This window comes from Mytilus trossulus, chromosome 12, assembly GCF_036588685.1.
Source record: "Mytilus trossulus isolate FHL-02 chromosome 12, PNRI_Mtr1.1.1.hap1, whole genome shotgun sequence".
NCBI classification, from domain to species: domain Eukaryota; kingdom Metazoa; phylum Mollusca; class Bivalvia; order Mytilida; family Mytilidae; genus Mytilus; species Mytilus trossulus.
The window spans coordinates 7,568,677-7,591,572 of NC_086384.1; the positions used below are offsets into that span (position 1 = coordinate 7,568,677).

A 22,896-nucleotide genomic window follows, 5' to 3' on the forward strand; every position below is an offset into this window, starting at 1 on the left:
AGATAAATGGTCAGCACGATTTTCAAATCCCAGAGAAAATTTCATATGTTCGTGCGTCTGTCCCATGCTATAGTGGCACGTTACAATTGTTTCAAAAACTCTGTAAATGTTTCAAAGGTAGCAAACTGTAACTGCTTTCAATCAGTTAACGGTTAATGTGTGTTGTGCTTACATTTTATGCCGATTCACCACATTTCTATATAAACAAAAGGTGCTCCTTTGACAATGTAAACGCATTGTTCCTTTATTTGTATTAGGCAGACCTCATGCAAGAAAATGATTGACAAAAGTAGCATCCATTCTTATTTTAACTTTACATTACGCTGTAAAGAGTATGTTGTATTCGTCATATGATACAATATTTGGCTATAGTAATCTTAACGATTTAATAAATCTTTGAATTAATAGTATGGGCAGACGTTTTTCTCTAGTAGCGGGACACCCTCTTACTACCGTACATAAATAGTTAGAGTAAAGATCATATCACGGTGAGAACTCATGACTTCTCATACACAAGGCGTCTAATGCCATGTTCATTGACTGACGACTGGAATGAGCTTGGGTTGAGGATCTATACAGCATACCCAGCCAAACATATGACCCTCTTTATCATACAAAAAGTTCAACTATCTCAATATATAAACTCAAACACAACATTTCCAATTTGTATCCTTTATTTATATAAATGAACAACAGATTGTGTACATAATTATCACAATAAATAATATTTTAGCACATATCAAAACACAAATCAACACTTAAGGTCAACTTTATCTAGCTATAAAACATGTTTAAATATTCTTGGAATACACCAGACATTTAAAAAAAATCTTCATGACATGAATGTTGTGTATAATAGTTTGTCTGAAGAACTGACCACACATCTGATGAGAAATACATTATTTTCCGAATTTCTTCCTTGCCTCTGTTGGTGTACCTACAAAGTTGAGAATTCTAGATATTACTTGTTCACTGTTATAATTTGAAAGTTTATCATTTAATAACTTATAATATTTTAATTCTATAATACACGTGCATTGCATATAACAGAAAGGACAATGAAACACTATCTTAAGTGCGACATTTGAACGCTGTAAATCCCTCTGGAGCAAGGCGGTTTTGCCTCCTTGTAGTTCATTTTTCTTTGCGATCTTGATGCCATTGTGATTTCGAATAAGAAGATGAGTATGGCGATTCTGTCAGAATAAAATTTTCAAATGTCAGAATCGAAAAGGCTAATGTTAAATTGATATAAAAACAAAATATATATATCAAAATGCATTTTTTGAATATTGAAAGAAATGTCCACCGTGTGTTATTGACCTTAAGCTGCTGGGTTTTTTTTTATGAATGTCGACAATATGAAAAAAAATACTTTTGATGCGAGGACTTCCAAGATGTTTTTTAATGTTTTCCCCTCATATCTTTAACATCTGATTTAAATGCATTATACTTCATTTAAGTAAAAATTTCAAATGTTTGTCTCAACTCAAAAACAACTATGAGTATGTACGTGTGATCGGTAACAGTTGAAAATTCCATGCAGTTAATAAATGCAAGAAAGCAAACAAAAATCCAACTTACAGTATAACTTATTAATGATATTGATAGACACATTAATATGTGGTTCATTGATATATGTTTGATTTAGTACTGATTGACTTATAGTAAATGTACTTGTCTGTTGAGCAGACCATAAGTTGCAGCCTAAAGATGTCTTTTCTGATTTTCTTGCGCTATATGTTTTTATTCTTGAAAATTATATATCTAGTGTTTTTGAATAAATTTCTTTCTATACATAATTATATTTTGCTTAACTTGTTTGTTGTTGTGACATGTTTATATCATACCGATTAGCATATACCACACATCCTTGGGCATTCCTGGGGCACGTTGTAGTAGGTACGGCAATGCGATTTCGGCCACCATTTGCAATGAGCTGCATCTTGGGCAGGGCATTTTGCTGGAATTAGAAAATAGAAATTTAAAAAAAGTGTGTGCATGTTTAAAGCTTTCATATTTGTATAAACTCACATACTTGCGAAAATATTGTAATATTGACTTAGTCTTCAATTTGTGTTTACTTGAGATGCACTGTTGAGTCTAATATAGACGGAACACTCGTCTGACGTACAAAATTATAAGTCAGATTTCGTTGATGAGTGTTTGCATCTGTAGGTATAAGAATCAGAACACGAAGACTTTTATGATTAACTCTACTCGTCTACATTTTTAGACAAATTACTAGTAGATTGAATAACAAAAATACCGAATTCAAGGACAATTTAAAACGGGAAGCCCATTAACAAATGCCAAAAATCAAACACCCAAATACATAAAAGGAAAAGAAAACAACTGCCATTCATATAACTGACTTGTGACTTTTTATTAAGTGGACGAAAGTATACTTCTTAAATCTAGGTTTTACAAACTCATCGTTACATTATTTGTTTCTTTGCATAGATGACCATGGCTATTTATCATGTGTCAAAGTCTAATAGTTTCATCCTTTCAGCGTTTCCGGCATAATCAAATACAACTTAACGTTAAATGTGTCAGGACGCCTGTTATCCATTGGTGTACAACATATATTACTTTACCTTTTGCGCATGTGGGTCCATTATAGGGAGGAACACATGTACACGTGCATGTGGCTGTATTCAGACTTCCGCCATTCTGACACATCTTTCCACCACATGGAGCTTAACAAATATGAAAATATGGACTTTGAATTTAAAAACAGATGAAATATCAAGACAATTCATATTCAAAAACATTTATTATATTTTTAAAGAAATTCGAAGGAGTATTTTACATTGTTTGCATTTCTAAAAGCTAATGTCAGTGCATAATGTTATACACAATGTACCTGTACATTATTATAAGCATTGCATTGAATAACTTGCTGCATTTTCCCAATTAAATGTATCTATTAAATTTATCGGCATCGTACTGATATATTGATAAACTGTTTTAATCTATTTCTTCCATGGAAAGGCTCTTTAAACCCTTCGTTTAATTGAAAGGTTTGAATTCACCTCCAACGTGACCATAGTACAAACCCCTACAAACAGAAATGGTGTATTTTCAATATCACCGTGAACATTTGCTATCTTATACATACCATCACAGAATCCACACATGACTGGGCACATGTCACGTTTGACATTGTAGTAGGTAGCACAATCACTGCATCCTACATTACCCCCTTGTGAGGCACAGTTTTGAATGTCTTGACCGTGGTCGCCATATTTTGAACATTCCTCTAAAAAAAATATATCACATAAATGAACCTACGAATTTCTTTTTTATAAAGCTGAAAAGTCATTTAGGTTGCCTATCGTACTATTGATGGTATCATAGCGCAGATATATGAAATATGATAAAGGATAAACATTGCAGGTTTACAAAACAATGCATTTTAAATAAAACTATTATTTGTAACTAAGATTCATTAATTGATAAAACAATATGTTATAATTCAATAGCAATCGTTTAAAAAAAAAACAAAAAAAAACCAGTTCATCATGTGAACCAAAATAAAGTCTAAATATGTCAAATATGAATTATTGAATAATATAAGTATGTTCTTACTAGGGCTCGCTCTTCGTCCCTTGAATGTACATCCAAAAGCTGAAGTGTAAGTCGTCGGTGGCTTTAATGCACTTGTTGACCCTCCTAAAAGAATTCACAAGAGTTAAATGTTTATAGTTCATAATAATATTCAAATACCTAAATAAAAACTTTGTCTGACTTATTAGAAGAGATACATATAAATGTACGGAACTATGAATTTAAAAGTTGAAATAAAGTAAATAGGAAAAGTAACCAAATTCCTGCTAAATGTTTTAAGCAAAACAACTGTAACTATCATATCAATGGGTGCCATGATTTACAACGGTTTTGGTTTCATGCAGGCCTTATCTTTGTGTATATCATGCACACTGAACTTTATACTAGTACTCAAAACTGTTTGATGTATACATTCATCATACATAAGCAGTTGTCGGGGAAAAAGGCCGTTGTTATATTATAGTTCATTTCTTTGAGTGTTACATTTTAATGCTGTGTTTCTGTTGTGTCGTAATTCTCCTCTTATATTTGATTCGTTTCCATTAGTTTTAGTTTGTACCCCGGTTTGTGTTGTTCTAATTCGATTTATGAATTTCGAACAGCGGTAAACTACTGTTGCCTTTATTTGTTAAAAGTAAATCATAAAAATATTCAACTCCGAGGAAAATTCAAAGGGAAAGTCCCCTATCAAATACCGACCTTTGCATCTTCCACACATGTAAGGGCATTCGTCTGGGACGTTGTAGAATCTATCACAGTATGACTGAGGCCAATCTCTCCCACAAACAAAGGCATCCTCGGCTGGACAGTTCACTGTAAAATATATATTTTTTTATTTTTTTTTCATAATCTCTAATATGTACAATATATTGATAAAGACAACAGTTATTTACCGCTGTTCAATAGTCATAAATCGCGCGCAAAAATATCCACCACAAAAAAAAAATCATACCCCAAAAAAAAGGGAAACACATCAACTATTAGAGGAAAACAACGGATAAGAAGATGTTGAATATTTGCCAATGAGACAACTATTCAGACAGGAGATCAACTGACGTAGACCATGTTTATAATTTTTAATTGACAAATTCTCAAATAGCTTTCATAATAGGTCATACAGTAGTAATAAAATAATCATTACGCGAAAACAAATGTGAATTTTAATTTAGCTACAACTAACTAATTCGGTCGTATTACTTAACCACCACTGTTAATACTTTATTGTCGTATTAATCAATATAAAAGTGTGTCATAACGTGATAAACAATAACAATAAACACCAACAATACAATCATTAAAGCAATAAATAAAAAAATACAGATATACGCTTTAAAATTGTGGTTTTCCTTTAAAAATATGTCCACTAGACTGTAGTTTAAGTGCTAATAGGTAGTCAACCGGTTTGCAAAAAAGTAATAAAGTTGTTTATTTGGGCATGACTGTAATGCGCAGTTGTGTTAATCGTGTTGTACTGTAGTCGACACAGACTTTTCTTTACAGAGTAGTTGTGGGATTTTTACACAAGAATCAGTTAAGGAACCGATCGTTACGCATATACAATGTACATATTAAGCAAAACGGGGATGGAAGATGCAAAGGGGAACTTCAAAACTTTTGGTCGAGAGAAACAGTTAAAAGACGAAGACTATTGTTTGTCTTTTGTCATACTTTAATGAACGTGTGTTTTTGTAAAAGTTAAAAGCAAATCTGCAATATATTCGTTTCTTTTTAATTCACAACTGTGACCAGTCGGAGAGATGAATAGGTCGACATACAAAATGATTGACAACCATGCCTGGAACAAATAACCAACCACGCCCATTCGGTAGGATGGTGACGTAAAAAGCGATGCATATTCTTGTGATATACAAATGACTTTTGAACATCGGTGTACTACTAATACATTTATATATATGGAGAGAATGTGACACTTTCTGTTCGTTTAAGAAGTCTTCTGACGACTCCTATTAATGTCAAAAGGTGACATTTGCAAGGCAAACTATCTGTTTTGTACAACAAACTGCCTATTTCCAAGATACTTTCCAAAATTCTGCTTTTCACGTCGTTTGATTCACTGAGTAGCATCTACATATTGAATCTTTTGTGAATTGTTGCCACTTGTATTATAAATATAAATAAAAAAAGCCAACAAATTTTAAATTTATAAGTCTGTTGTCATATGTTTACATGTTCCATTACTTACATTCCTCACACGTTCTTCCTTTGTATACTTTGGTACATTTACAATGGCAAGTATCTGGATCAAGTTTCCCACCATTATAACATACTGTTCCTTTGCAGTCTAATATAAAAATAAAAACTGTTATGAATTACAACATAACGTTATCATGCAGAATATATCGAATAATAATGTGTCCTTGTATACTATAATAATATTGATTAACATACTTTTTGCACATTTATATCAAACTGTCTTTCTTTTTACTAATAATATTTTAGAGGTATATTTGATAGATGACATATCATTAAAACATACTAGTATACCGACCGAAGTATTGTATCATCCAGAACTTTATTATTATGAATATGGTTATTTACATTATCATTATCACAATCATCCTCACTAAAAGTTTTACTTTAGAACGATTTTTTCTAAATAACATATTCCTGTTTTCTATATAATTCTGATAAATGAAACTAAATATTGAAGGTTATTCCTGCATATTTGAAATAGGCACTATATAGTTCACTTAAATTAGAAAATTAGATTAATATTAGATCCAAATTGACACAACTTAATATATTGATTCTTAATTTATTACATCTACAGTGAAATAATTATCTCCCTTCCTTTTTAGTACTTTGTCAAAAATTATCCACAATATGTATGATTTTAACTGCTTAGTTTGGTTGATTTATTGTCTTACAAATGTTTTACGCAAATACATTACACTTACCGCACTGTCCATTCACACAAGAATGAGGACATTTGGAACATCTTGGACCAGTTGTGTAAGGAATTGCCAAGTTAGACTGTCTGAAAAACGAAAAAGACTAAATAACTACTAGTATTTAGAAATTTTAAAAATACCGAGTAATGTAAATGTTTAATTATATAAAATGACAGAACAAACTTACCAGTGGCGCAATTTTTTTTGAGCGCAAATGAAATGCATTTTTGAAAAAAAGAAAAGCACTGATACAAAGAATATGGCGGAGTTATGATGTTTGTGGGGTCTTAACCCTCCCGTTGCTTTGGATCAATCGGTCTAATATTCTTTTATATAACCATGTTAATATTGAAGAAGAAACAATGCTTTAATATGGATGCTTTAACAAGATTCTTATAATACAAACAAAGGTTTTCGTGTTTCTTTTTGTTCTGCCATTAAATGTTATCAACAACAAGTATAGACCAAATCAAGTCTTATGTTTAAAGAAAACAAATCGGCTCACCCTGCAGCATAATCACAGACGTAATAACGCTTGTACATAGAATTTTTACACACTGCATAGCCACAACCAACTAAGTAGGTACCATTCTGCACCATCTGAAGAGGACAAACATATTTACATTTAGCTCATTAAGGCAGCGGAACTCTTATCGCAATTGCTCCAGAAGATTTTTTTTTCAATCAGTGGTGCAATTTAAATTAAATACGAAACAGTGGTAAAAAAACAAAAACAATGCAAACAGCGTGCAAATAATAGATTACAATCGGGAGTTTACAAAAATATAAAAACCTATTCGCGAATTTGATTTCTTTCAAACAGAAGAAAATTTACGCATATATCGTAGTATAGTACAAAGTTAAGTAAATTGTATGTTTCGGTATTTGTTGTCGCCTACATCTCTATTCGTCCATTTAAATAATCTACCTTCTTTCTCATTGACCTTACATTTTGCATTTAATATACCTAGTATCAAAATCGTGTCCTTACAGAAGCTAGCAAGCCAAAGCATCTTGACAACATTTTTATTTCATTCATTCATGTCGTATTATATCTATACCTGTGTGAAATGTCCAATTTTCTTCCATCCCTCGTGACCGAGATAAGAATCTGGTTCGATCCCGTACTTCCACATCGTAATCTCGTCATACCACATCTGCACAGCTTTCTTCCAAGAACGATAACCACCTGCTACGTTTTGTCCAATAGTCATTCCTATTGCTGAAACATAAAAATCATTGTTCTCGAAACTAGCAGTCTTGTCGTATATGAACACCACAAATCAGGTGGGTCTGCTATTTTAAAATAAAGTTGAGGCCCTGATGTCCAACTACGTAGTGGTTTTAAATGTTTGTAAATGTGGTATTGTATTGAGTATAGTTACTGATTAAAAGTATGACACCATATGATTAGCGTGCAAACTATATGTAATTATACCTTCAAATATTGATATATAACATCATATGAGTTTTTTGGAAAACTGAGGGATGTTTCAGGAATTCTAATTTTCTAAATCAAAACGAAAATATAGCAACAAATTTATAATCAAGGTATTTAAACTCACCTCATTGAATCAAACATACCCCCCCCCCCCCCCCCCCGAATTGCCGAATTGTCTTGTTTATTCACAAAGATGCAGATACTTTTACAAATGATCTATGTTTCTTCACGGTGCCTTCATTTCAAGAACTATAATTAGTAACTGAATGATCTGATATAACGATAATTTAGCATTCTTTTAACCTGTTATTGAATCAAATTAAAGTTACCATTAATTTAAAGATGGAATAACATATACATTAATCGTTTGAAATATATTGTTTTTTTACGGCATTCCATTTGAACAAAATGCCTTTTGTTTTTATCAACCCTTTTAAAAATAAATGTTACTCGAAAACTCCAGTTGTATATGTAATTTGATATTTAAAAGACCTTGACATGGTAACGTTTTCATTACATATTTGTATGCAATATAAAGATATCAGTCTTGGTCTGAAACATAGTTTTTAAAATTATTCTAATGCATATTGATGTTTCAGATAAATCAGCAGTTTTTTCTTTATCAAACAAATTGAAGTGCTTCTCAAATGTCTGTTTTTATCGAAGAAAGCATTGTTAATGTGAGTTTGCCGCCAAAGCTTTTTTTAAAAGACACTGATAAACAACCTAGTCGATTTCTTGGAGTTATTTTCCCACAGTGAAGAAACTTGAACTAATCAATCAAATGTATCTCCTCAATTGTCTTAATGTTTTTCAATGTGTAGAAATCAGATGCAATAACTGTTACAGCTAATGTACAATTTTTTTTTCAAAAACATATAATTTTTATTATGAAGACCAATGTCCTAGTTGTTTCAAGTTTATTAACCAATCAAAATTGAACATATACAAACGATACAGATGTCTTTATAATTAATTAAACGAACGGCCGTATTAAATGGGGTGGGTTGTCAAAAATAGATTTCCTTTTAATCAATATCATAAATTTCACTCGTCAAGTTCGTCAGTCAAGTTCATTGCACATTTTCCCTCAGTGTGGTTCGAACCATTGCTTCTGTGACATCGATGCAATACCCCCACATAGTCTCGTTTGTTTATAAAAATAAAATCTACTACAATAGACATAATCGAAAGTACACTTACATGGAACATTTCTTTCTTTGTCGTGTCCTGCTTCACACTGGTTCGCCCATTTCTGTGCAACGACTGCAAGTCTATCGTCCCATTTCTAAAGATAAAAAATGGAATAACTGAATGATTGATTGTGTTTTGTGTGACGTACAGTGGCAAATATTTCAAGTATGTTCATGACGATTGAAATAGATATAGATATATGAAGACTTTGTATAATTGTTTATAAGAATTTATAGATACAGGTTGATTGCTAATAAGACAAATATCAACCAAAGTTCAAATAAAGTGAATGTACATGTAAGCAATTAAAGGCAACAGTATGGCTTTCAACACTGAGAAAAATCCATACCATATAGTCGGCTATAAAAGGCTCGACAGTAAAAATATGAAACAAATCAACTGAGAAAACTAACGACCTTGTTTACCAAAAACAATTCACGATAAAAAAAAAAATGACACACGTGAACCAACGGCAATTTCTAAACTACAGATTCCTGATTCCTGTCAGGTACATAGGGAATGTGGCGGGGTTCATCATGTTTAACCATATCGTAAGCTCATAAAAGGAAAGAACAAAATGCAAAACAATTCAAACGAAAAAAACGAACAGCCATATGTATGTTCAAAACAATAAACGGAAAGCAACTATGATAGAATCAATTGAGCTATAATTATTTATAGCTATCATAAATGTTCGTCAACATTTTGCTACAATTTCATTTTTTATAACTAGAACAAGGACTAGACGAACACCTAAATTGAAATTACATTTGGTCTTTAATAATCTTCCCATCTTGTAAAGCACGTCTGCCAAAACAAAACCATTACTCTATAACACTTTCTGTCACCACTAAAATTACTTTAATGAAATTCTTTGAAACTTGTTCCAATAAAAATAAAGAAACCTTTGTCAGCATTGATATATGTCTTTCCCAATATTCACAAATGCCATATTTTATCTCATATTTTATAAGTGATAGTTTGTTCACATTGTTCATTTTTAGGATAAGTTCTTAGAATTAAAAAAAGCTTTCGACACAATAAGTAAATTGGTTTTCCTTGTACGAAATTTATGTCAATAATAAATGTTCTTTTAAAAACAATTCCGCATTAAATAAACAGAAAAACAGACGTGCAATAAAAATATAAAGTTTTTTGTGTTTCCTTTTTTCAATTTATGACTTTATTTATTACTTTCGATATGTTCTAATTGCATATGACACCTGTTCTAAAGTTTACTGCAAAGTAACATAAATCATTTCTTGTTTTAAAGTACAATACAACAATAAGAGTTATAAATAAAAAGTATGTCCTTTCGATCTTTTTTGTTTTCACATGTCTTTAAGTTCTTATTAAAACTATCTGTACTTCAACTATAATTTGTATATTGCATATTACATGAATATAGGTAGGCAAATGCTCACATTAATTTGTACCGATACAGGCTCTAAATGTCCTCTTTTCTACGCTATAACTGATAGTGTTGCTCCTAATTAAAGGAGGCTCATACGGAGACGAAACGAATAACGATTATGTATTAATTCGACCTGTGGACACTGTTTATAATGCTTTTTTGTTATTTTTTATTTATATGGATCTTGTCTGTACACCAGCTTTTATTATTTGTAATATCTTCAATTTTTCACTTATTCTTACAACATTTGCATAAACTTCAAGATTATAAAAAAACGGGTTTTTTTCTAAAGTGAACATTGATTGGTTAAATATTTCTCAGTGATGTCCTGTGTTTGAATTTGTTTGTTAGCTTTTTGGTCATGAATGTTTGTCTCTAATATTTATTTAACTGTGCATTTGTATTCAGATATCGCAGATCAAATTTTTTCGTTCATTGTGTAATCATACGTTTTTTGATTGAGTTAAGTCTGCCAATTGATATTTTATCGTATGTTTTTCTATGTTGTGATGTTATGCTATTGTTTCAGAAAAATGGAGAAGGTTTGGATCCATTAAAACGTTTAATCCCGCTGCAAATGTTTGCACCTGTCCTAAGTCAGGAATCTGATGTACAGTAGTTGTCGTTTGTTTATGTTATATATACGTGTTTCTCGTTTCTCGTTTTGTTTACATAGATCAGACCGTTTGTTTTCCCGTTTGAATGGTTTTACACTAGTAATTTTGGGGCCCTTTATAGCTTGTTGTTCGGTGTGAGCCAAGGCTCCGTGTTGAAGGCCGTACTTTAACCTATATAAATGGTTTACTTTTTGAATTGTTATTTGGATGGAGAGTTGTCTCATTGGCACTCACACCACATCTTCCTATATCTATAAATTATAAGCACTATTGCAGAAGAAACGGTATCTGTCAAAATCATATAAAAGATATCTGCCAATATCATATGAATAATTTCTACCAGTATCATAAGAACGATATATGCCATTATCTTACCTCTGATACATTTATAGGAATATGATTGGTTAATAGCGACCTCGTGGAGACCGTGTATATCAATATTAGGTTAGTAGGGAGGCGGGGCTTATTTAAATACACGCACGGGTAGTAGTGGATTTACAACTCATGCATTGTTTGATTGTTAAAAAGTATTGAAAGATCTGTTTAAGATTGTTATATCAAGGTTGTTGATAATAGATATTTGTCGTTTACATTAGTTTTTTTTTAGTGCAGATCAATTGAAGAAGGTTCTTAAAATTGAACACTTGAATACTTTTATTACAGAAATAAGAAGATGTGTTTTGATAGCAAATAAGACAACTTTAGTCTTAATTCTACTAATAAATATAGTCGTTAAGATAAATACTCCTACGTCTTTTGGGTTATTGGGTCATCTCGTGCTGTGCAGATTAATTCCATATGGAGTGAGAGCGAAGCTCGAACCCGATATGGAATGTTTTTACCCTGTATATATATTATATCAGGTCACTAGCACACTATGTAACTAATAATGTCAGAAGAACGATATCTGTCAATATCATAAAAGATCGACATCTGCAAATGTCATAAGAACTATATATGCTTATATCATAAGAATGATCATATCTGCTTATATCATAAGAATGCTCATATCTGTTAATATCATAAGAACGATATATGCCAATATCATAAGAACGATCATGCCAATATCATAAGATCGATATCTGCAAATGTCATAAGAACGATATATGCCAATATCATAAGAACGATCATGCCAATATCATAAGATCGATATCTGCAAATGTCATAAGAACGATATATGCCAATATCATAAGAACGATCATGCCAATATCATAAGATCGATATATGCAAATGTCATAAGAACAATATATGCCAACATCATAAGAGTGAGTGCATATTTCTATACGAAATGAGAGCATATGACCTTCATATTTTGCATTCGAAAGTGCTTCTTACTAAAAGGTTACCGTCACTTTCATTGATACAGATTTCCAAGAGTGGTATTTCTTAACAGATCTTTCAAACAATATTACTAATTGTTTTGTATCTGAAAATGGCAGTTTAACATAGAACTATATAGGCAGAATCAATCTATATTTGCTGTCCATCATTCGTCAAATTGCTTAAATTTGCATAATGAAGTCGGTAAAATATTTATGAAATGTCAATAATTAATTTAAATTTTCATCATAGGATAATAATTTATTTTTGCCACATTTCTATCAATAATTCATATTTATATTATATATCAAGCCAATCATTTTAATAAATTTATATTAGTTACTCACGGACCGGTTAACACGAAGTACACGAACAATGTTTTAAAATTTTGATTTATTGGGTAGGAAAAAATAACAAATCCACTATCTTGACAAGAATTATCTTATCATTGATATGGTCATAATTATAAATTAACTGTTTAGAAAACTTTGAATTTTCGAAATACTTAGGCTTTTCTACCACAGGAATATATTACCTAAGCTGTATTGAGCAAAACATTTAAGAATTTTTGTTCCTCAATGCTCTTTAACTTCGTATTTTATTTGACCTTTTTAACTTTTTTTTATTTGAGCGTCATTGTCTGATGAGTCTTTTAGGACGAAACGCGAGTCTGTCGCAAATACAAACTTTCAATCTTGGTATCTATGATAAGTTTATTGAATTGTTTTCATACAGATAGGTTGTTTTCATATAAACTAGTATTATTTGGCAAAATTATAACGATTCGTCTCTCATTCAATAAAAATCAGCATTTGCATGAAAGTGAACACTACTGAAAATGTTTAACATGTTGTTATATCGATTTCAGTGCGCATCTCACATGCTTTTAGACAAATTTTGTCAAATAAGCTAAAGACCGAAACTTTCAAAGCGTGTGTGAAACTAATCACACAAATCATACATAATAAAAAGAAACTAAAAAATGCAAAGAAAAAAACCAGATCCTTCTATTAAGTCTATTTGTTTTATTGATAAGTTTTCTTGATCGTCGTACTTTCGGGATCTTATATCGCACCAGCAACTTCTCTTATCAAGTGATAGTATAGAAGTATTCTACATATTTTATTAAATGCAGTTCGTTTTATGGAGGAAAGCATCCTCTTTAACCTATAAAATAGGAGCCCTATATAGTAATTTTTATAATCGATCCAAGTCACAATTTGTAAAATTAAACCATTGTAGATCAAAGTGCGTTCAACAACCACGGAACATTGATTGAGTCTTTTACTATGGGACCGAGTAATGGACTCCTGCTAAATACTGTATATACTAGTATAGTAAATCCACTTACTAGTTTAACAAGGTCTGTAGCTGGAGGCTGAACCTGACCACGTAATCTGTTATGATGTCTCAAAACCAGCACTTTGTCTAACTCAGAGATGCCACTTTCTGCTACATTTGGATTATCATTCATACACATAGTGTGACCCGGAAGGGCAGCATATTCCTTAGAACATGTAAACTGAAATTTACAAAATATATAAGGGGTAACGGTCAGAAATTCTTGATTGAATGTAAGTTACTTGTGTAGAGTTGTTTGCAAAAAACACGTACTATCTAGATTTACAAACTAAAGGCAGAACCTTGCGGTGTAAAGTTAAGTTCTTTTCTTACGTGAATAACGTTTTAACCGTAATAAGACAACTGATGCTGTGTCAATAACTGGCCTGTTTTCTCCGAAGTGTTTTATCATGTGCAGGGTGAATTACAGATGTAAATATTTATATGGTTGATTTTTTAACTGTTAATTGTTTTGCTTCGAATCGCGGTGCGGAGCTATTAGGGAGCTACCATTTGATTTTTATGGGGGGCTAGGATAAAATTTGAAAAAAAATAGGCAGGACAGGAGTTTTGAGTAAAAAAAAAAGGCAGGATGACAATTTATGTAAAAAAAAATCAGGATAAACTAAAAAAAAAAAAGCAGGACCAGATAGAGTGAAAAATAAAAAAGCAGGACCGGATAGAGTGAAAAATAAAAAGGCAGGACAGAGATTACAACTAAAAATAAATGCAGGACAAAATTTTTCATCCTAGCCCCCCCCCCCCCCCCTCCTTATGAAAATCAAATGATAGCTCCCTTTGTTTCAGTCAACATTCATCTGGTAAAGTTAATGGTAAAGTTAAAAAATATATAAAAAGAATGGGTGTATAACGCACACGCTTAACGTTAATCCATTGTATATCAATCAATATCTAAAAATACCATATTTCCAATTTTAAAAATCAACAAACTCATGCACACATATTATCCCAAATTAGGATAAGAGCGAAGCAGTTCATATCTTTTAAGAAAGCTCAAACTTGGTTTTATTGGTTTTACGTCCTCTTTTTGCCATTGTAATTCTATTTTATATGCACCTGTGATGTGAGGGCTCTTTTTGCAGCTCGTAGCAACGGTTGAGGGTCTCGTTGCATCAGAATATCAGGTGGATGAGTCGGCCCATGTCCAAAGTCAGCATAGTTTGGTTCTGTAGGTGGATAATCTTGCGGTGGCATATCATATAACGCCGGTGGGGTTGGCTTCATCATGGTTTTTGAAAGCAAACCATTCTTTCCGAAGAGATCAATACCAGTAGATTTTGTAACTCCATCAAGAGATCGTCGTGTTGTGTCGGCTATTAAATTCCATAAACTATCAAAACCTGTAAATGCAATTTAAATTTAACTTAAAAAAATATAATAATGTTCGTATGTTCATAGTCTATAGCTACACTTAACATTAAGTGTCAGTTACCAAAGAAACGGGCCATTCAAATTTGATATTCATAGTTCAAATAAATACCCAGACATAAAAAAAAAAAAAAGAAGATGTGGTATTATTGTCAATGAGACAACTCTCCACAAGAAACCAAAATGACACAGAAATTAACAGCTATAGGTCACCGTACTGCCTTTAACAATAGACTATTTGGTCATCATTTGGATGAATTAGCATGTGTTGTGTACAAATTAAATGTTTTAAAATGTTTCTCTCGTTTAACCTCTGTTTCAATTTTAAACTATGGAATTATTTTTCCTGTCACAAAATTATTGCAAAATTCATAAAGCCAGAAGACTGCTCAAAGACAGTATGCAAATACTAGCAGATCAAAAAGCATATTACACAAATAAGTTAATATTTTTTAACGTAATCCATTTGTAAACTTTAAAATTAATAGTGTTGCTCTGACATTTACACATTTCTTATTTGCACATTGTAATGTCATTTAACCGGTAAAATAATCAAAAATGGTATTTTTTTAGTAATATTAAATTACTATAAAAACTATGAATCTTATTATATTATTTACAAAACGTTTCATTTTTTGCAATAAAATGCAATTAACACCTTGCTTAATGATTGACATAATTGATTTGGTTTTAATACACGTTTTAAAATGAGAAAACCGCTTCATTTTCTAGATTTATTGATGCTTAGATGCCAATATACGATTCTTATCTTTCGATCTATGTATTTGCGAAGAAATGATGTCAAGTGAAATGAGCATCGTAACTTGGAAATTATAATTCCGGAACAGATGGTCCGATATAATGTTCCCGTAATCTGATATGTCGAGGATTATTTGTCCTTCAGTTAATTATTGAAGGTCAGTATCTTCATCTCGAGCAGTCCATTCGTTTGCAATATAGCACTAATTTAATCAGGAACGGTGTTACATGTACGTAAACACTATTGACAATTATTAGTATTGCTACGAAAATAAAGATGCACTTGTATTGACAACTTTCAAATTACAATGAACACTTGGCGCCCCAGTAAACTACATGACCGTTATGTTATTCACCCTGAAAAAGGTACACGAAAATAAGGTGCATTGACACTAAGAAACCTCGCATACAGACATACGTAGATAGAGTTCGATATCTAGAATTATACGAAGTAAACCCCTGACTAACCAACTGCCATAAAACCAATAATTATGTAAGGTACACCGGAAGGGAAAGCATAACCTGCACACACACAAAAAAATGCACTTAAATAAAAGACAGTGACTTGTAGCACTTGTTTATAAGTTAAATAGAAATATCCAATTTTAAGTAATTCTTGGAAAATGAAATCTATATTTGGATGGAAAAGTTTATGGTGGAAATAGTACTTCATAAAATGTCTGCGTCATAAAGCATGTTCTAGATTTACCTCCAACAGGAACGCTCCGATTTGAATAGCAAAAAAATAAACAATACAAAGTCAATGATGAGTCCGATTAATTCACACTCATCATGTTTTTGTTTGGAGGACTTTTTTTCAATGACTAATAGGTTACCTTCTAAATCGTAAATCACATTATTTGACTTGGAATTTGAACAATGTATTCCAAAGTGACTTGTGGTGACATTTATGGGACGAATGCTATGAAAGAATTAAGGAAGGAAGTGTTTGTTACTTAATGTAAGCATTAAACGTGTGTGTCAGTAAAGAACTAAAACAAGTAACATTTTGTCTTTTGACCTTTTTCATTCGATCGTCATTGATACGTCTTCAAATGCGAGAACGCGCGTCTGGCGTCCAAAATTCTATAACTGGTATGAGTTAACAGATGCCTGAATAATTATTCATCGGAGGAGGGGTAAACGTCCATGTATTAGAAACAGAACAATATAATAAAAGAACAGCATTCTAAAGGACCCTGCTGTTGCATATATCAATCTGTCCAATGACAATAACTAATTAAAATAAAAAATAAATTTTTAAATGTTATATTCCAGATAATGTATTGTTCCTTTAGCCTCGGTCACACCTTACCGGATAAGACGAACGGACGCCTAACGGATGAAAATAAAAGTCGTCCGTTGACAAAATTGTTATCCGTTGGGCGTCCGTTGATGTACTGACCAACTAAAACGGACGCCTAACGAATGAATAACGGACATGCAACGGATATGCAACGGACGAGAAACGGAGACGTAACGGACAGAACGGATGTCGAACGTACATTCAACGGACGAGTACCGCATAAAACGGACACCTAACGGAAGCGTACCGGATGAAACGGATAAACAAGATATACGAAAAAATTAAAGGCGACAATAATAATACATGTAAATCGCATTAATATTGAAAATGTTCTAGTTAAGTAATTAAGTAAGGAGATTTTATTTCGAGTCGGCATATATATACATAATAACAGACAAAACATGAGCTCTGATGAACTTTTTAACCGACTATCACATAAAAAATCATGCAAATACTACCAAACAAAACTAAAAATACATGCAATATAATGAAAGCAAATCTATTTGATTTGTGAGCCTGCAGAGTCAAAGTTCTGTGTAACTGGTTTTTGTTTGTTCTTCAAAATGCCGCTAAAGGGCAGTGTCTGACCAGAATAAGTTTAACAGCTGCTTGATTGTGAAGATGTGCCCTTACTCTAAGATCGATTATGAATAATAAGAACTCATGAACCTTACGAAATATTTTTGGCATTTCTGACGAGAAATTTTCAATTGGCATCAATTTTATCCGTTTCAGATCCGTTCATCATCCGTTATGTCCGTTATACGTCCGGTAGAAGTCCGTTTCTCATCCGTTTTATCCGTTAGACGTCCGTTAGAAGTCCGTTGGTGAATTTATCTGCAAGACCTCCAACGGATATATAACGGACACGTAACGGATACAAAACGGAAACGAAACGGACGAGTACCGTACAAAACGGACGTCTAACGGACGTTCAACGGACATTTTATCCGTTAGACGTCCGTTCAAAGTTTTGAACATGCTCAAAATTTTCCACCGGACAGAACGGACGTCGACGGATAAAACGGACGCTTAAAGGACATGCAACGGATAAAACGGACGCTTAACGGACATGCAACGGATATGGACGGACGTCTAACGGACTTGAACGGATTGAAAAAAAGTTATCCGTTAGGCGTCCGTTCGAGCTATCCGGTAAGGTGTGACCGAGACTTTTGGGGGAATTGCCGCTGTTATTATATTTGGTAGGCATTGTTCTTCGATTTGGTGGTAAAAACCTTAAGAAAACGACAAGAAATATAAAAGATGTGAGATTGCATCATATGCAAATGAACAACAGACATTGCATTTGAAAGAGACGTTACTCTTGTAAAATATAATTGATCAGCTCTAATTTTCAAACTTGTCCCAAACATTGCAGATATAAATACGAAACAATCCTACAAAACATGTAGACAGCCTCATTAAAAGAGCGCTACCATGCAATTATTCATATTATTTTAATTTTCCAAGCGCCACGACAATGATGACCACTTCTTTTGACAACAGAAGAAATTCAAGAATTCAACCACAATTTAGTTCGAGCTTGTTTTTAATATAAATTAAGACAAATAATCATTTCTGCAAACTTAGTAGTATTGTCTGTTTTGAAGAACTAATTACACATTTAGTACAAAAAATGGAATCATCAAACGACAATACAATGGGTCCGAAGTCGGAGCAAGACCTCGCATCCATAGCATAATAATATATATACGAATTATTTAATCTTACACTGCTCAAGCCGAAGTATCTTAAACATGTTTTAGTCAAATTATAGATACATAAGTTTTATGTGTATGTTTTATTAGTTTTTAATGTTTCTTAATCATAAAAATAAATGGGACTGAATTTATTTACCTGCTTTTTATACATTGACCTATATTATTTACCTACATAATTTGACAATAAGGAAGTATGACAATTCTTTCTGTCATTTAAAACGTCGAACGTCTATTAATTGATTAAAATCATATTCTATAGAATGTATCGATCATCATTCGATCAATTAAATCACATCTGTTCATTCGTTAAACCATGTGACTGTATCAATTAAAGTTGCATCCTGGAATTTCATTAAAATTTTTGACTGTATCAATTATGATTACTATACCAGAGACTTGGTACCGCAGTTACAATTAACAGAGTAATTTCTCTGATGCAGTACATATAAGAAAGACGATTTGATATGATTGCCCATGAGACAACTCTCCACAAGAGACCAAAAGATACAGAAATTAACAACATAGGTCACGTGTTCAGTTTGAAAATTGTATCCATTGACTGAATGCTACATGTACGACTCTTAAATTTTTCGATTAGTTATTCAATTTAATTTCAAAAGAAAATATAAAACGGAAATTTTATACGAACATCAAAGCTTAAAAGCGACTCTTTGAATGAAGGATGTTTTGTTTCGTTGTATTGGAATTGAGATCATGGTTTTTTTCTTCTCTATTTTAGGGTACAATTTGGTTTGCATTGATCACAACTTTGGATATCTGATAACATAATATTTACAGAACTTGAAGTGTTTATCTTATCATCTTTGTAACTTTTCGTTACATTCATAAACAGTATATCAAAGTCAAAATCGTTTGGTATTAGATAGAGCTACAATCTGTCGATATCTTTATCTTAAATTGGCATCGCACAAGGTCAGAGTTTTCTCTGACTGTTTATGGCGTCTTTACACTAAGTCCATTGAGTTTTCGATGTGTACTGATTGATAATTTAGTCTTTAATGCATGATTTTTGTTATAAGTTGTTAGTGGCTTTAAACTAGCTGTCAGTAACTGCGAGTACTGTCAGATCAGCGTCTTTTTGCTGTTGATAAATACAAGTACCCGTCCACGTCCACTTTGTGTTTTTGTTAGATGCAATTCTATTTGTATCCATCTGATGAGTTTAAGTCTTTTATAACTGATTTTATAGTTCGTTCTTATTTTGTACTGCTAAACCACTATCCAAGAAGGGAGGATTAGAATCCTGATAACATGTTTAACCCTACCACGTTCTGTATGCATACGCACGTCCCTGTAATTCAGTGGTTGTCGTTTGTTGATGTGCTACTTATTTATTTTTCGTTCATATTTTTGTATGTTAATAAGGCGGTTTGTTTTCTAGTATGAATTGTTTCGCATTTGTCATTTCTATGCTATTTAAAGCTAACTATGCGGTATTGGTCTTGTCCATTTTTAAAGGCCGTAAAGTATATACAATGTAGTTGTTAATTCATGTGTTATTTGGTCGCTTGTGGAGAGTTGTCTCATTGACAATCATACCACATCTTCTTTTTTATATCGGCATATAATGACTCTATATTGAAACTTTATCGCTTGGCAATTGATACATGAGATAAGAATATGTCTGCTTCTTATCGTGTATAAATACAATGAAAATTAGTTTCGTATTAACAACTTAACTTTTCAACAAATTGCATTATGGGATTTTCCAATTGCAAACTTTCTATTTCTTCGTAGTAACATTCGAGCAACACTTTTAAATATATATGCGTTACATATCTCCTTGGTCGTGCATTATTCCAGATCATGTGTTTCTTAACAGACCACATGATAAAGTGATTTCTTGGAAAGGTTTGCAGTCACAACCATGATTTGGTTGATCTTTGTGTTATCTTACAGTTCCTATATAATCATTGGATAAACATAATTTCGTCCATTTTTTTCCAGGTGACTTATCATAGGGTTTATGTTTTACCAGTCGAGAGGTGCCACCCTTATTTTACTACTTAGCCCCACGTGGCACCACACTTGCATATGAGCCAAAGTTTTGATAGGGGTATGTCCAATAACTCATATAAGAAGTACCGGATTGAAGGTCGATCACAATTCAAATAATGTAATTGAGATATAGGGCTTTGTAGTATTGGCGTTCAAACACATGCCACAAATGTACTCGCTACAACGTATTAGAGATGTAGAGCGGAAGCCGCTCAACCTCAGAGAGCACCAGAAATCAACTCAAAAATTCAACCCTTTTTGGGGTTGGTTCGTTTGGTTTTTTTCCCCTCAGTTTTCGATCTTGTGTTTTGTGTACTGAGGTTTGTCTTTTCGTTGGTTTTTCTTCTTTTTTTTGGGGGGGGGCAAGGAATTGATAGTTTGCTTTCGACTCATGAGTGCGGTTCTCTGTCGTCTCTGTTTTGTTTATTAAGATTTTATAAAATGTTTATGCCAATTATATTTGCCGTTATGTTGTTAAATTTTAAATACATTCTTATCTCCTAGCTTTGAAATGTGTATATATCGATGAACCGTTCCGCTAAAAAGGACGTGCCAATTAATGAAATGACCAAGTTGTAAAAAATATATTGACAAAATTAACAAAAATAATAGTAAAGAACATTTTTTTATGTCAATACGCATAAAAAAGTATGAAATAAAAATTAAAATGTCAATTAACAATTGAGAAAATTTTTGAAATATAATAGTTTTAATACGCAATTTTTCTGTTGTTCCTGTTATCATCAAAACCCATCCCAAATTTATCGACATAAAACCACAGTCATTAGCAGTAGATGATCTTACGACAGAGTGGACACATCACCGTTATGTTAATTATATACTTACAAAAACATAAAATGTGACGATAAGTCGTAAAATATGTCTATATGTAGAATACCAGTACTAGTAACCTAAACGTATGAACGTTGAACTGTAAAAGGACATAAAAATGTACGTCTTCAGTTACTGTTTGTATTGTTACAGAAATTAATAAAATTATGTCTTGGATCAACGTCACCAACTAAACAAGGAGCAATTTTGACTTTTCAATAAAAGGAATAGGATTTCTATACATAAAACTATGTAAACATATAAACATGTAAACAAAAATTCGGCAAGATATGCAATGTCGTGCTTTAGACTTTTATTGCGTTTTTACGTTAAAGCTATTGGATGTATTTTGATTGACAGTTAAGTCGTGGAAACGTGGACTGTATATTTTTTGGATTAAATGACCTGTCCTCCATGTGCATTTGTTAATGCATGAAAAAGAAAGAAAAAAAGTATTTCTAGTTACGGCCGTAGCGCATCAAAGGCATCGGACCACTCCACTTTCTGAATTTGTTTATTCGAATCAGAAAAAAACTATCCCGTAAACATAAGAGAGTTATGGTTAGCAATTGATGGTTATTGAAAGATTTTAATGCATAGTTTGAATGACAAATGGTCTTAGTTTATAAAAAAAACAACAGTATACAGCATAATTAATACATGAGAAAAAAAGCTTACCTTTCATCCAACTGGAGGATTTCTGAGCCGTTGCAGATCCGACCAAACATAAAGTCACTATATACAGTATTTTCGAAAATTTCATGGTTGATTCGAAAAATTAGCTCAAGTCTAAAGTTCAATTTTTGTTTGAGAATTCGTAGACTATTACACTTAAAGTTCCTTATTTCCGACACATTTTTTTTCTTGATTTGACAATTTTCTAGAGACTTGTCAGTCTTTTGAAGTTAAATTCCAAACATTTATTTCATTCTGACTTTTTGATTTAAATATCCATGTTTGGTAATATCTAATGAGAAAGTCCCACCGCCTTTTTCTCAAAACTGCTCTCGCCCAATACTAAATGAAAAGAGAGTTTTGATTGACAAGGGTTGTGTA

The 22,896-nt window shown here is 32.3% G+C and overlaps 1 protein-coding gene across 1 annotated transcript; it reads right to left on the bottom strand.

The window, feature by feature from the left end:
* Positions 1-686: 686 nt before the first annotated feature.
* LOC134693080 (uncharacterized) lies at positions 687-22,896 on the bottom strand. Its single transcript, XM_063553786.1, has 14 exons — positions 22,519-22,896; positions 14,890-15,173; positions 13,823-13,993; positions 9,130-9,214; positions 7,547-7,707; positions 6,991-7,085; positions 6,492-6,571; positions 5,777-5,875; positions 4,273-4,386; positions 3,595-3,678; positions 3,125-3,265; positions 2,601-2,702; positions 1,851-1,963; positions 687-937 (listed from the first exon to the last, which is right to left on the bottom strand). Exons 1-13 carry the CDS (start codon positions 22,601-22,603, stop codon positions 1,854-1,856), a joined length of 1,611 nt encoding a protein of 536 aa, XP_063409856.1. The 5' UTR covers positions 22,604-22,896; the 3' UTR covers positions 687-937; positions 1,851-1,853.

Excerpts from the sequence above, each read along its gene's own strand:
- LOC134693080 (XM_063553786.1), bottom strand. The coding sequence starts at position 22,603 with ATGAAATTTTCGAAAATACTGTATATAGTGACTTTATGTTTGGTCGGA. Across the intron at positions 4,387-5,776 it reads AGGAAGAACGTGTGAGGAAT|TGAACTGTCCAGCCGAGGAT; the intron begins GTAAGTAATGGA and ends TATATTTTACAG. Across the intron at positions 3,266-3,594 it reads GGGACGAAGAGCGAGCCCTA|AGGAATGTTCAAAATATGGC; the intron begins GTAAGAACATAC and ends TATTTTTTTTAG.